The 15,855-nt window shown below is 43.8% G+C and overlaps 1 protein-coding gene across 1 annotated transcript in view; it reads left to right on the top strand.

Annotated features, from left to right (window-relative positions):
• ALDH1A3 (aldehyde dehydrogenase 1 family member A3) overlaps window positions 1-15,855 on the top strand; it is a 33,959-nt gene that overhangs the window by 8,284 nt on the left and 9,820 nt on the right. Inside the window, exons 3-9 of the mRNA XM_065688456.1 lie at window positions 688-828; window positions 3,017-3,146; window positions 4,787-4,848; window positions 7,540-7,668; window positions 10,093-10,206; window positions 12,720-12,822; window positions 13,501-13,685. Coding sequence (XP_065544528.1) covers window positions 688-828; window positions 3,017-3,146; window positions 4,787-4,848; window positions 7,540-7,668; window positions 10,093-10,206; window positions 12,720-12,822; window positions 13,501-13,685 — 864 coding nt within the window. The remainder of the gene's footprint in view (window positions 1-687; window positions 829-3,016; window positions 3,147-4,786; window positions 4,849-7,539; window positions 7,669-10,092; window positions 10,207-12,719; window positions 12,823-13,500; window positions 13,686-15,855) is intronic.

Here is a 15,855-nt window from a genome sequence, read left to right as displayed (position 1 = left end):
GCCCTTGGCTTCACTTTTAATCAGTGTATGTGCGGAGAAGGGAGGAGTCCTGGGCATGCTGTGGCCAGAGCAAATGCATGAAAGCTTCTCTGGGGATGGCAGGAGAAGGGAGAGTGGCACTAAGTCTATGTAGGTGAAATGCCTTTGTCAGAGCATTGAACCCTTCCCATCTGGCAGAAATATTCTAAAGTGTGATTTAGGACCTAAGGGAACTTTAGTGTGTTGACTGTTACTGGCATTAGTTTCAGTGGGATGGAATGATGGGACATGGTTCAGTGGTGGATTTGGCAGTGCTGGGTTAATGGTTGGACTTGATGATCTTAAAGGTCTTTTCCAACTTAAATGATTCTATGATCTTGCTTCTCTATCTTCCCGCAGTGTCACTTACATCCTGTATCAGCAGGAATATGAATTTGGATTATTTTATAAACAAACCGGTTGCATAGAATTCCCTTTGAAAGATCCTATTGGTACTTTGACCTCAAGGTTTTTTGTGAGCCCGGGCCAAGCCCAACATACATTGCAGGCTTGAGTTCAAATCCAGGAGTAAAATGGAAGTGGCTTTGTAAGACAACTTGGTTTTATCCACCACAGCATCATCTAGGAAGCAGCCTGGTGGGGTTTCTTTGCCATTGTCCAGCTCCTTCCTTGTAACCTAAGGTGTTCTTGTGTATGTGGCTGCTCTAGCCTGATGTGGATAATGCAGTGGAAGCAGCAAAGGCAGCATTCCAGAGGGGTTCTCCATGGAGACAGATGGATGCCCTGAGCAGAGGACGACTCCTGCACAAGCTGGCTGATCTTCTCGAGCGGGACAGAGTCATCCTGGCAGTAAGTACTGTGAGCAGTGATCAGCCAGCAACAGCTGGCTGGTGACTCGGCTCCATCCTCTGGTCCTGCTTCCTTATCTACCTAATACTTTTCTCTCCCTTCATGGAGGACTGAAGAGTCCATGCAGGAGACATGGCTTACCTTCTTCTTTCTGCAGGATGATGTTCGGGCTCTTGGAAGGAGGCTGATAGTTTTCTATGTAATTGACTTCTCTAAAACTTTAGCTAGTTATGGAAGTGATTACAGATATTAAATTTTCAAAGCAATAAACATATTCTTTTTCAGTTTAAGTCATCAGTGATCATAGCTATCTCCCAGCTCTTATCTTAAAAACAAACCAACCCAAACAGAGCAACCAACAAGTAAACCCAAACCAAACAAAAAACCCCAAACCACCACAAATGACCTGGTCTTTCTTTATTACAAAAATATGAGGCCAGTTTGATTCCTGTGCAAATTGCTTCCCCTAAAACAGGGGGCTGGAAAGAGACTTTCTCTTGCTGGATGTCATCCAAAGTTTAAAATGTGTGTAAGTGGGAACTGTTTCTTTCCTTACTAAATACTGGCTCAGGAAAATAGTGTTATAGCCCTGAAGCTGTTTTAATTTGGACCTGTGCTGAAGAACTATGGCTAATGATTCCCCATCCTTTTCTGAAGGAATCCTTCTGGTGCAGAACAAAGGGAGCAGAACCGGAGCTAAAATGCGCTGCAGTTGGTATAAACCTTTAGACTATATAGGCCTCATAAATCTTTACACATTCCACCCACAGATCCTAACATCTCTCAGCTTGGAGCTATTGTCTGTCCAAGACTAAGATCATGGGCCTCAGAACTGACTAGTTCAACACTGCAGTTTAGCTCTGCTTATCTTCAGGGGCATGGCATTTGTGCCATTCAGTGCTGGTAGATCTGTATGTGCCTGAGCCAATGTCCCACTGAGGTCAGTAGGACTTAATATACATGGGATGTTCTTCGGAGTCTGTACTTGCGTGACTGTTCTGAGCTGTGTCTCTGCCCAACACAATGCTTCTTAGCCACATGAAAGCTTTCAGTTTCAGCAGGACAAAACCAAAGCATCCAGGTCTGAAGGCAGTTCTGGCCAGCAAATAAAAGGGAAGGGAAAAAAAGAAAGTGTGTGTGAATATACCCTGTTCATTTTCTGCTCCCTTTTTTGATGTGACTCCAGAGGACCCTCCTTTTTCCATAACCAGGATACTCATTTCAAGCTCTCTGCTGTCCTTCTGATCTGGGAGGGCTTGTTTGGCATTGTTGTTTTTACTGCAGAAAACCAGCCCTAGCTGCCTTGGCTGCATGCGAAGTAATGACTTATAAAAATCAGTCAGTTTAGCAGACAGCCAGAGTGGATAACAATCCTGGTCATTCCAAGGGGAATGTCTGTTTGGACCCTAGTATCTGTGGAAGATGACAGGGTATGACTTCATATGTAAACAAAGATGTTTCAATCTACCAAGGGATAGTACTTCCTTTATGGATGTGCTGGCCATTTGCACCAATATCCCGATTTAATGACCTGAGTAGAGAACAAAGCATTCACTGAGCTAATGTCCAGAACAGTGAGAAGGACATGGGCCCAGACTGGACTTCATTTAGAACTGCTTAGCATCAGTGCAGCTTTAGTGAAGTGACTCCTGCCTTGCCTTAGTCTCTGCCCAGATCTGAGCCCAAAGGTTACTTCAGCAGAACACTAAAAAATGTGGGGTTTATCATCCTGTGGACAAAAGAATATTTTCAGAGGTTGGTTTTAGGGCTATCAAGTAGAAGAAAAATAGATTTGCAAATAAAAGAAAAGTGGATCTGCCTGATTTCAGTGACACCATCTGGAATCCAGAACATCTGCGTTGGAGGGTCAGTTACAGTGAAGTCATGACACATAATTTCTGACCAGTGCCCCAGATCACAGCCCTGGATCCCATCGGCAGCCACCTTCTGGGGGCTTCTGGAAGATGTGCTCTCCTTGCAATCACCTGGTGCATGCAATAGGGTTGTTTGGTCTAGTCCCCCTTCTACCTTACTTGTGTCAACAAGTGTATTCCTTAAATCTAAGCAGAATGAAAGAAGCCCCATGTTTGCAGCACAAGGCAAAATAAAATTGAGAAGGAGTTCCTCTAAAACTGCTTTTTATTTTAAGAAAACCCACTTTAACATTGATGCAATTTGGTTTTCTCAGACCCTGGAAACAATGGACACAGGCAAGCCCTTTCTGCAGGCTTATTTCATTGACCTGGAAGGTTGTATAAAAACACTCCGATATTATGCTGGATGGGCTGATAAAATCCAGGGCAGAACTATCCCAGTGGGTAAGTTCCTTCAGACCCAGTTTCAGAGCTGGGATGGGATCTGGCTCAAGGGGTGGGAGGGAAATGCAACTTAAATGGAAGTGCAGAGGGTCTGCTTGTGAAAAATAGCCTGCATTTCCTTTCTGTCTCAGGATGCAGTTTAAGTAGATGTGTTTCAAGGTTTAAACTAATGGCAGGACAATGGAATGCCTGGATAGATCTCTGGAAAACAATGGATGGGCTTTTCTGTTGCTTTTTTAAAAGAGAAGCCTTTTTGGTTTTAAATTCAGGGTAATTTTTAAAGAAAAAAGCCACAGGTTGTAGGGGAGTTTACTCATTGGGTATCACTGAAATGAATGAAGATGCTGAAGAGTGTAAGAATTGAGGCTTCTAGGGAGAATTGTATAAAGGGAGCAGAGTTTGTGCTGTCCTAGAGAGCAGACAGATGTGGCAGAGGGTTGAATCCACCAGTGTCTCCCGCCTCACTGATGTTCCTGCGTCCTTGACAGTGCTGGCTTACAGATGTTTAGAGAGAGTATGTAGTGCTTTATCTTAAATGTTATTAAAGAGGTCTGAGATGTTGTCTTCTCTCAGGAGCCAAATCCTGAGCTCTTGGAGGGACTCTCTTAAGTTTTCTGACACTTCAAACTTCTCCCAGAATGTTTCCTAGGCTGCAGAGCTGGAGCAGTCCCACTGCACTGCTGTGGCAGGGACAGAGGGAACACTGTGTCTCAGCTGTACGAGTTCAAATATGGGTTTGGGGAGAACAAGTTAAGGCAATGAATGCCCATGTATTTTCAGAATCAGCCTGTTTTGTGCCTGCATGTGGGTGATCACTGAGGTTGGACGAAGGACAGGCACTGCAGACAAGAATTAGTCACCAGAGGAAGGGCTCTGAAGGGCTGGACTAGTTTCAGTCTGTGCAGGCAGCAAAGAGAGCAATGCCAGTCATATAAACTGAGATCTGTCACCCTCATTCAGAGTGATGGGAAGCTTTGCTTGCCTGGACATTGCTCATTTGTCCTGATTTGAGATCACTTCCAAAAACTGTAATTAGAAATGTTCATGTTTTCTGTCAGATCTTCCCAATGAAAGCAGGTTTTCAGCAAGAGTGAATTTATAAGGAAAAAGTCCTCCCTGTTTTTCCTTTGAAAGAAGAATAGCAGTATTTTAAGATGAATGGTATTACACTAGTCCAGAGTTTCATCTCTTTGTGATTTCTTACTGGAAATGCAATTCCTGTTACACTGAGTATGATTCCTATACAAAATGGGTTTAAAAACTCTCCCCCTCAGGGAGACAAGTGCTTTGCTTCTTCCAGTGGGGAACAATCTCAATTAAATTTGTGCTGGCTTTTCAGTGTGGGAGTTATCCTCCCCTTAGCCTCAACACAGGGAGTCTGCAGAAAGAATTGAACCTCTGGTTTTAAAGGCTCCACTGTGACCATGAGCAGTATTTGGCTTTTGAGCTAACACAAGACCTGTTCTCAGAGATCTTCATCCACCTGGGGTGTCCCAGGGGCATGAGTTATGATAAAGAGATATAGGGTTCTTTGTTTAATATAGTTTTAGTTCTGTCCCAGCCTGTTAGTGTGCAGTTGTGTTGCAGTCTTCCTGTAGCAGCAAGGATTTTGACTGGTTTTTCATTCTTTTGTCTTGCAGATGACAATTTTGTCTGTTTTACCAGGCACGAACCGATGGGTGTCTGTGGAGCTATAACTCCAGTAAGTAGCAGTGATGGTGCTCTGTATCTCTTGTAGAACTGGAAGAATTGCACTCCCCATCTTATACCGCAGCCATTTGCTTCCCAGTTAAGTACAGCTGTTCTGAAGGGAACTCCCATCTCGGCTGCCTGATGTAGTTTCTTGGTTTACCCTCATGCCAATTGCTCTTGGCAGCACAAAGTCCTCTGCAGTGGAAGGGTGGGTCTCCTAATCAGATGCTCTGCTCCTCTCTAAGGCTGACACCAGTCACTAGAGGCCAGTCAGAGCTCTCTGACTCTTGCACTGCTGGGATGTCATTATGTGTGACAGCTTTATGCTGCCTAGTGCTGATGCATAGTTTTAAATCATATCTATTATTCATAATGCTTGACTGTTCTCTGAGCTTTCTGTGATTAAATCTCACTGAATAGTTTTCTGTTCCTTGAGGTCTCATTCTCTGCTGAGAGGACAGCGTGGCTAGTTCTGGGAATACCTCCAGTTTTAGTGTGCATTGCTTGCTCTGTTTTAACAGACATCCAGGAAGATTTTACAGCTACACAGGAGATAGAGTTTGTTCCTGCCTGGTTGTAAAATGCTTTGAATGTGGTATCCTACAGGTCATGAGGCAAATGGTGGTGTGCCAAGATTCTCTGTTTGGATACTTGGGTCAGTAAGAGTCCATGGAAGATTTTTACCTTTGGGATAAGGTTATAGGAGAGACTGAAAGAAATGCATGTGGGGTGTTGGATTTGCTGGACCTTGGGAATACCAGGTCTGGATCAGTTCCCAAAGATATCTGGGGAAATCTTGCTTTTTCCTCCAGCAGAACTGAGTTTATATCCTGGTGACAACATGGTGCAGTCTATGTAGCAACATGAGGGTGAGGCAAAGTGGGAGATGGTTGGTACTAGTTGTCAGTTGTTTGGTTTGATGATTTCGGCACAGCTTTTCTGCTGACCAAGCAACGTGACTGCTTGTGACCAACTAGAATTTAAGACTTCAGATCAAACCATCAGGTTCCTCTCATAGATCACAAACAAAAAGGTATCTCCCTGAACACTCAGCCACCTTTGGTACTCAGCAATGCTTTGGGGACTATCCCTTTAAAAGCCCACATGTAGGATGCTTTGGAAGGTCACTTTAAGGGGACATAGTAGGACTTCTAATATTTCAGGTTGCCCCTCCATCAACCATAAATACAATAGAAAGTACAGAACCAAATTTGACTCAAGTTCAACAGCGTGTTTGTAAAAAGGATGATTGGGGTCAACAAAACCACATCTGTCTTCAGTTTACTTAGAACAAATCCCCTTCAATTCTTTCTGCAGTTTGATCTCTAACGCCAGCAGTCTGTGGGTTTGTATATTCCTACTTGATTTAAAGAGATTCTGTCACTACTCAGCATATGTCTCCCTCCACCAATTACCAGTCCTCCCTTTTTTCCTGTGGCTTGACCGTATTGAAACCCATGTTCTTAGCAAGGGAAGTTCTTTTTATCCCTAGGTGATGTCATGAGCCAGCAGTGGAGTCCTTCACTGTTACTTTCACCAGCCATGCTGCAGCAGAAAGCTCCTAATGGAGTTATGTCACACTCTGAAAGTCTAGAAAAGAAGTTTAGATGTGGATGGCACAAGCTGCAAAGTCAGGCCTTCAAGAAGGCTTAGAAGGAAAAGACAAATGGGCAAATCATGGGATGTGGCCATTGGAGATCACTGAAATAGCAAGTCTGGGAAAGAGGGAGAGGCGATTTGAAGAATTAGGCTAAAATCTGCTTTGTCTCAGGGCTGCTGGGTTAGAACAGAGCTCGTCTCTGAACAGCTACACTGCTAAGTTATTTGTAAGTGTGAATTTGTAGATTCCCAGCATATTTGGCTTCTTTATTGATAGCTGAAGGCCCTTGGCTTGAGTCTACAGAAGAAGTCCCCTTACTGTTGGCCTGCTTCCATCATCCCTAAAGCAGCATTAATGATTTTTAATGAAGAAATCCTTTCTGCTGCCAAATGACCTTTCTGAGGTTCAGTCTGAGCTTGATTTTTTTTTTTTCCACTTCTTGCTTAGGCTCCAAGGTCTACACATACATCTGACCATGAAAGAGATTAGCACAGAGGAAACTCATGTAGACTGGTTCATAATTCCTAATAAGAAAACTAATTGGAAAGGAGCAATTTACAATTTGAAGGGAGTATAAGACCTCCCCTGGATTTCCACAACTGAACAACCCACTGCAATTTCCTTGTTATAAACCTGAAATTGAGTGATATCGTTTAACTCTGAACTACTCAGCCTGTACCTAACACAGAAAAATGGGTTTTATTCAATGAGCAGTTGAACCCTGTAATTCCCCACATAAGGACACTGTGCGGAAGTGATGCATCAGGACACTGTTTCCAACACAATTCCTGTGAACAGCCAAAATCCTATATAAACTGTGTTCAAACTCCTGTAAAGAATGAGGTCACATCACACAGAGCTTTGTCCAATTTACAGGATTAGCTTAAGGGCTGCCAGCAATATTTGGGATCTCAAGGGGAAATCAAGGAAGTTATACCCCATAGTCCAAGCAAACAGATTTATAAGCAGCCACTGCTCTTTGTGACTGTTCTCCCAGTTGCTTCTTTCTCTCCCTGTGCCGTGTGATGGTGGGGGAAATGCTGCGTGGATATGGGTAGGTGACTGTGCCAGGCTGAGCTGACCGGCTCTGTGTTCTTGCAGTGGAACTTCCCATTGCTGATGCTGGTTTGGAAGATGGCACCAGCACTGTGCTGTGGAAACACTTTGGTTATTAAGCCAGCTGAACAAACTCCTCTCACATCGCTGTACATTGGCTCGTTGATCAAGGAGGTAAGGAAATCTGAGCATCCTGTCTAGGTGCTGTTCTTTTAAGGTCATAAGCAAGGCTATATTTTGAATTGAAACTGTAGGTTTTTAGGTTTTAAAGATGTTAAAGCCTTACAAAGGAAAGGGAGAACAACCTGTGTCTTCAGTCTTTTCTTACAAAGGCCTTTGTGACTGGCACTGGCTGGGAGGTAGCAAAGATCACAAAACCTGTAGGTTTTTCTCCTTTGCAGAGAGAAAAACTGGTATTTTTATTCCTCTGCCTTGTCTTCCCCTCTCCCAAATGAGGGAAAGAATACAGCTCAGTTTTCTTAGACAATGGGACAAAAAGAGTATGTTTTGACAGCAGTGTTGTGTTTATACCGTTTTTAAGTGGGATAATTCAACCAAGAGAGAGTGCCATGGGAAACAATTCTTCATCATTTCTGCAGTTCATAGAACAAGTTAGCTACGTCTGGCCTGTAAAGCCAACTCCGTACTAACATAAAGGGAAGACCATAGGTTGGGATTCCAAAATGCTAGTTTAGGGTTTGTCAGGTAGGATCTCAAGTGCCCTCAGACCTATTAACCATCCTGAGGTGGTGGGAGGTGCAGGGTACTTTCCAGCACTGCTCGGTACTTCTACAACTTCATATGTACATATATATGTATAGAGCTTCCTACATAGCTTCCTATATAGCTTCCTACAACTACATATATAACTAATTGTGAGAAAAACTAAAAGGGTTGTAGATAAACTTTTGCCTCTCAGCTGGAGAAGTCTGTTATGCTCAGTCAAATGATAATGATGGCTTTGTCTGCTCTTGGCTTAGCCTGGGCGAATACAGGATATGTTAATAACTGACACTTAGGGCTCTTCAGGAAAGGCAGTGCAAAAATACTACCAGTTAAGTATCTCCTACAGTTAAATGACTTAAGAAGATTACACAAGATGAGGGAGCATAGAATGCAGTTGCCATGACTTGTAGTCAGCCCTGCCACTCCACTGCTTCTTCCACTGACATACAGCCCCCCAAACACAAGCATTCCCCAGGAAACCCGGTTCAAATCTGATGAAATCAGTTTTCTTGAGCTGAAATTCTAAGCTGCCTGTTCCTCACACTTGTCCTTCAAGGCAGAAGTGTAATTAGAGCAGAACTGTTTTATTTGAAGATGCTCCTTTCTCCACCCCAAATTAGCTCAATTCTTTGCAACTTTTCAGAAGAACAAGTTCATTTGTATATATATATTTCCCCCTCATTAAAAGGATGCAGAAGATGTTAACACAAAAGCAAAAGCTGTGTCTTAGGTTCAATGAAATCATTTTGGGCCAACCAAAACATTTTGCCTTTTTTTTTTTTTTTTTCTGAAAAAACAGAAAAAACTTTTTGGTTCAGGGTGACCTGAACCAGTATTTTACTTCCCTGTGGCTTTGCTGCTGACTCCAAACACCATTACTTGCGCAGTTTGACATGCAGTGCTTTCTTGAAAACTCATTAGCCAAGATGTAAACTCGGTTCAACTCACTTTTATCACTGTCACATCCATAGAAGAAAACTGACTACCCTGCCAATTTATGAGAAGAAAAAGTGGGGAAAGAAGAAAGCTAACATGAGCAATTACTTCCATTTTTTATGTGTTGGGAAGGAGCAATTGCTTTTATTGAGTTTTGACATTAAAAAGCCACAGTAAATGAAGTGAATGTTTAATACCCTGCAATTCCATTGTTAGAAATTGCAGGGAAAACAACCTTGCACAATCAGTAGCAGGGGAGGGCTGACCTAGACACACACAATCTTTGAAACTCTTATTTCAGGAAGTGAAACCAGACCAGTAAGTCCCACACTTCTCCTCACATTAGAATTTCACCTAGAGTTTTGCCATGTGTCTCTTTTTGGCAAAATTAATAGTTGCCTAATCTAGGTTGTAAATGTGGTGGAAACTGGCATACGTCTGTTACCATCTGCTTTTGTGTTCCTGTTTTATTAGCCCCATCTTCTAGTGAGGTTTTACTGACTTCTTAATCCCTCTGGCCCCTGAAGAACCACAAATGTCAACCTTTGTTCAAAACAAACTTTCATTCAGTTACCCCTTGGCTCCAGCTGCACAGCAGTAGCTGGGGGCCAAGTTTGGCCAGAAGATTTCACTCTTGACTTGAAACTGGGACTTCTCCAAGAATTCTTACTGAAACTTGGCATTTCCTAAGCATGGCTGTTAGTTCTACCCACGTCTACTCCAGCTGGTAGCATGCAGTCATGTTACTGGAAAGTCTGGAAAACAGGGATGTATCTCGTATAGGCTCCTTGTCTGCAACCTGCAATTTGTAGCTACAAGGAGCAGAGTACAACTAATTCAAGCTTCCTGAGAACTGAACTGCACTCTCTGGAGTGCAGAGTCAGCTCCACAGTGCTTGTAATCTCTCTACAGAGCTGTATTTAACCTCTGTTTTAGGTGGGTTTCCCTCCAGGGGTGGTGAACATTGTGCCAGGCTATGGCCCCACAGCTGGAGCTGCCATTTCTACCCATCATAGCATTGATAAAATTGCTTTTACTGGATCAACAAAGGTAGGTGATGGACTCCTCATAGAACACTTGCTGTTCCTTTTTGCATTCTCTTCTAAAACTGTCAGCCACGTAAGACTGGACCAATGAAATGCCAGTGATTTCTGTATAGCCGACACCATTTTCCATCACATTCCATGTGACAGGATTTCTCAGAAGTGTTTGGGATTTGTCTAATTGAGGTCCTTGTGCTAGTGATAATCCCACGTCTCTAAACTGGGTTTTGCCAAACCACCCAATTTCTGTAAGAACTCTAAGTAATAGATGTTCTGACATAAGGTAAGAGTCTAGAGGGGAGGCTGGCAGTGTCTTAGCATCATGTCATTGACCTGATGGAGCTTCTGGGCAAGTTTCCCTGCCAGTCCTGCTCTGCAAGCATGTGCAGATGGAAAACATGTCAGTCAGAGCCCTGAACAATTCTTCCTCAGTTATCTCTGAGGAGCTATCCTCTTCAGTTATCTCTGAGGAACTAGGACTTAAATAAAAACATGGCTCTGTGCCCAAGGCCTCCTCTGCTGACGTGGATGGGATTAACATTTGAGCTGCTTTTGAGACCTGTACAGTAAAGCACCTTCTATTCGCTTTCTTCCTGTAAATAGCTATGGCTGCATTGCTTATGAGAAGGGCTGGAAGTGAGACCTCTGTTTTGTCAGACACCTACAGCTGGCCTACACGGGGGAAAGGACCACATAGCTTGGCCTTGTCCATGGAATTGAGCACAGCTCTGACATGCAAAGAGAAAATCCTCAAACAAAAGCTTGCTTAGATATGTGAACGTTTTCTCACTCACTGCTCTAGATTTTCTTTGCAACGTATACTCACCCCCTGAAGAGAGGGACTGTCCAAACAATGGAAATGCTGACACCAGTGGGTGCAGTTGAGGCAAATAGTGTCTCTTTTATTTCTCTGAGAAACATTATTCTGGGTGAGCAGTTATCGAATTCATCTGTTCTTATGTCTATCCTCCTAATTGCAGAGTGTAATCTAAATGTATAATGATGACAAATTACATTGGATGGTACTCTTGGTCGGTAAGAGTAACTAAACGCTCAAAAGCTGCTGCGTTTAACAACAGTACCATCTAGTGGCTTTGAGTATATGCTAATTGCTTCGCTTATCCCATAGGAGAAGGTGTGTTAAGCCCCTGTTTCTGTAGAGGGATCAAGGAAACAAACATGAACACAGTAAAGTAAAAGTTCACAATGAGCTTTTACTGTCTTGGTAGTTGGTCTAATCGAGTTTACCCAGTTACATGCTCTCTCCAAAACCTAGATCAGAAACTTTTAGCCCAGATGAGATGCTGGCTGTGTGAAAACAATAGAGCTTATAGACTCACCCAGCCCACATGGATCTGTTTGGGTTTTTAATGAAAAAGGAGTATCCAGTGGATTAGGAGGAGAAGGAAAATCTCAGCTGCTGGAGCCTGTAGGCAAAAAACTCTTACAGACATTGTGCTTGTCTTCCTAATCCATGGGTGTGCAGGAAACACCAAGGGAGACAGATTCTTTGCTAATGCATGTGTAATTTAAATGTGTTTTCTTCCCCCTCCGCCCATCTGTGAGTTCAGCTGCATCTCCGCTGTATTTGCAGCACAACGCTACTGTTTCTGAGCCAGGAAGTGAAGCTAATTCAAAATGTATTTTGACTTAGTTCTTAAGCCCCAGCTTGGGCTCAGGGCCAGCCTGGAAACACTGAGCTTAAACTCCACGAGAAGTTTCCCATCTAGATTTCTTTCTTTCCCTTAGTATATTAACATCACTCCTCTTCAGCCAGCTAGCTTGTAGGAATGCCTCTGGTGAAGCTACGTGTATCTGCAGCATGATGCATCACTTACTGCTGCTCTCTCTAGGACTAGGCTGCTGAGTGAGTAGAAGTGATCTGTACTGCTAGGTTCAGGAGCCTTGCCCCAGATACAAAAGCAAAACATGAGTAATGCAGAGCCATAAGTGCCAGAAGCTGCCCCATGCTTTCCTTGCTCACAGCTCCACTCCAGGGTAATTCTGAGGCAGAAATAAAGTGAAGATTGTCACATGCAAAAGTAAAATAAAAGAAATTCAGTTACAGAATGAGGACATTCAGATACAAGGTCACACTTAGAAAAATAACCTGCCTTAACAACTGAAGTTCCCAAACAGTTTTAGCTAATACTGTTTCTAACAAAATTAGATTGCTAAGTGATTCTGATGCTTGCTTTATGCTGCTCTTGTGAGGAATTCTGTGTTTTTTAAATGGAAAGAGAAATTGCTGGTTTGGTGTTAACGGTGTTAAAAAAAAAATAGCACAGTCAGATTTTGGGGAAAACGTGATATGAAACAAGTTTTCTGGTGGGGGATGGGGGAAACCTTTAGTTTGACATTGCTTTGATTAAATTCTGGCAGCAGAGTAAATCCTTCCCTTCAGGAGAGGGTGGGCAGATAAATCCCACCAATTCCACCCTTGTTAGCGTCACACTTGACACACTGAATTAAGACTTTCAGGGAAACTGCTCACATCCTTTTTGTGTCTCAATGCTACAGGTTGGGAAACTGATCAAGGAAGCTGCTTCTAAAAGCAACCTCAAAAGGGTGACGTTAGAGCTTGGAGGGAAAAACCCCTGCATTGTGTGTGCAGATGCAGACTGTAAGTATTGGCTGCTGTGTTTATTTGCTGCAAGAGACTATGAGCATGGTGCTTTTTGTGTGTCTCTGTGTCCTTTGGCAGCCAGCAGGGCTGGTGTTTGCCACTGCATCCACCCCAGAGGCTGGAGGAAACCTCAGTCCAAGGGCAAGATGCAGTTCTTTGCTGCAACTCTTGCCCAGCACAGGCACCATTCCTATGGCAGATGAGGGGAGACCATTATACTATTGCTTGAAAGCCAGAGGTATTTGTGCCATCTGCTAACTGAGCATTGCAAGGACCTGGTCCATGCTGGCTGTACAAGAGAAGGGAACTCTGCTTTTTAAACAACCACTACTGAAACTACTCTTCAGGGGCCGACGCACAGTATCTAGGAATCCACATCTGAATTCCTGCAGCAAGGAAAAGCTGGTTACTGGCCTCAGTGAGTCCTTGTGGAAGAAAGTATCGGGAGCTATGGCAAACTAGATCTTGAGTCAAAAGGCAGGAAGGGGGATGGAATAAGTGATCTGGTTTGGGGGCAGCACGAGGCCTTGTGAGTGCCTTCAAATAGGTGCGGACCATTGTCAACATTGTTTTAAGGAGCCTTTCAAAAAAGAAAGGCAAAACACGGGCCTGGAAACACTGAGAGACTGGAACTATGCATGTGCTAACACTTTTCCCTCCTGGGCTCTGTTGCAGTGGACTTGGCAGTGGAATGTGCCCATCAAGGCGTGTTCTTCAACCAAGGGCAGTGCTGCACGGCTGCCTCTCGAGTGTTTGTGGAGGAGCAGATCTACCCTGAGTTCGTCAAGCGCAGCGTGGAGTATGCCAAGAAGCGACTCGTTGGAGACCCCTTTGATGCCAGAACTGAACAGGGGCCCCAGGTAACTGTGTGCCTGAGAATAGTTGTTTGGGGTTTGGTTGTGGTTTCGTTTCATTTTCCTTGTGTAAATATTATCCTTATGAACATGGTCCCAGCAGAAGTGCTGAGGGGTGAGTAATGTATCGTGGCTTTATTTTTCTCACTATTTTAAGTATCAATTAATCACAACTGTTGAAATGTTATGTTGTAATTTTTTTAAACACAAATGTATTTAATTCACTTCTTATCCAGCTTTATGGAAGGGGCTGACTCCCTGGTACATTAATACAAAGCATATTGGAACAAGAAGCAATGTACAGAAGAGTGCAGCTGCAGAAATGGCCATTCAGCTACTTGGCTGTGTCGGTGATGACAAGCAGTTAGAGCCCAGGGATTCCTGAGTCCCCACTTTCCCTCTCTTCCTCTGCTCCCTTTCTTATCCTTTGGAGAATTTTCAGCTGAATTAGGAGGAAGAACCATGCCAAGCTGCTGTCATGGCCAGCCTTGTCAATGCTTCCAGAGCCTTCCTCTCATTTTTTCCTTTTGAAGCAATCTGAGCTGTGGTGGAGAGCTCTGGAGGAAGATGATCTTTGGGTCAGATCTTCTAAGAGGGCCACTTTTTGCTACTAAAAATAAAGGGGGAATCCCAGAAATCTGTAGCTTAGACCTCCTGTTCCTAGTACTGCACTGTTTTTCTTCCTTGATGCTATCCCCTCAGAGAAGGGATGGCTGTGAGGACATCTGCCTCTCCTTATCTGGATCTAGACCCATTTCGTGCATAGCAAAACCTCATTGCGTGTCCTCATGCATGGGGAATAAGACAATGTACATCCCCTGTTCATGCTGGGACTACACCTATCCTTTAACTTGCCTAGAAAGAGATTTCAAAATGCTCAGCAGTTTTAGGACAATAATCCCATGCTGGAACTTGCTTTGGCAGAGATGAGCTGACCCTCGAACTGTTTCAAGGTCTGCTCTTACCTTCTTTCTGCTTAAGGGAGACTCTGCATACAGAGCTATAATTGAGGGTAGTAAGTTGGAATAGCAGTGTCTTGTCAGATTTTAAACATGGCCCATCTGTCCTCATTCCTTGTTCTGGCTTACCTGTTCCACTTGTACCTAGGAGAGAGGGCATGCACACACCTGAGCTTCTGTACATGCAGCTGTCAAGCCCAAATGGCAAGGTGTTAAGAGAGTGGGAGGAAACTGTTAATCCCAAAGCTTTCATGTGGCTGGCAGTGCAAAGTCACAACCACTTCCTCTGCAGCTATGGTTGCTCTCTGTCTGGAGCCTATGCTGTAAGATGCAACACACAGGAATTCAAGCAGAAGAGAGAAATGATGCCATGTCACAAGGGCTTAAAATGCCTCCAAAAGTAGCAGAGATTCACACCTGCCCACAGGTTACTGTTCAGATGTGAAGCTTCCAGAGCAAATTTTTCCTCTGTTCCTGAAGTAACCTGCTCTGCTGTGAGGGGTTTTTATCTTGAACTGATGGATAAGGGAAGACTCACCAGGGAAAATATTCTGTTATCATCTTCTCCTTCATCTCTCCCTGTCAGGCCTCAGCTGCTTCAGATCCAGGCCATTGCTTTCATTCTCCTGTACGGGTCAGGGTGAACATACATAATAGCATGACAAAAATGGCCACATGCTGCTGTGTAGACCCCATTCTGGGATGATCACTGGCTTAGAACCCAACAGTGGGAAGGAGCTGGAGCCAGCTTTAGGCTGACAGTGGTTGTAGCCCATGATCTTTTTGGTCCTACATCAGCTCCAAATGATCATAGCGAGACAACAGGACCTGCAATTACAGAGTTCAGAAAGTGTTTCACACTTTTTACAGCCTCTGCAGTTCCACAAGAGCTTAGAAACATGGTGCTGTGTGCAGCTGTTTGTTCCTATACTGCACTGCACTCACACTAGATTAGGGAACTGGCTGATTCAGGTCTTATCCAGCCTTTCTGGAAGTGAGCAAGGAAGGTTTTACTCAGGTCAGCTCCCTGATGTGGATTACTGTGCACTGGCACGGCTGCTCATGCCATGGGTATGGGGAAAAACACTGTGTCAGCTTCAGGATTGGGTTATGCTGATATAAGCTGCACTGCTCTGATCAAAATTAGGTCAAATTTAAACCGTATTAAATTTAAGCAGAAATGAGGCATGCTTCTGATGAGCCTTCTCCAAAACTCA

This window comes from Lathamus discolor, chromosome 8 (genome assembly GCF_037157495.1).
Source record: "Lathamus discolor isolate bLatDis1 chromosome 8, bLatDis1.hap1, whole genome shotgun sequence".
In the NCBI taxonomy this organism is placed as follows: Eukaryota; Metazoa; Chordata; class Aves; order Psittaciformes; family Psittacidae; genus Lathamus; species Lathamus discolor.
This window is presented reverse-complemented; position numbering and strand designations above follow the sequence as displayed.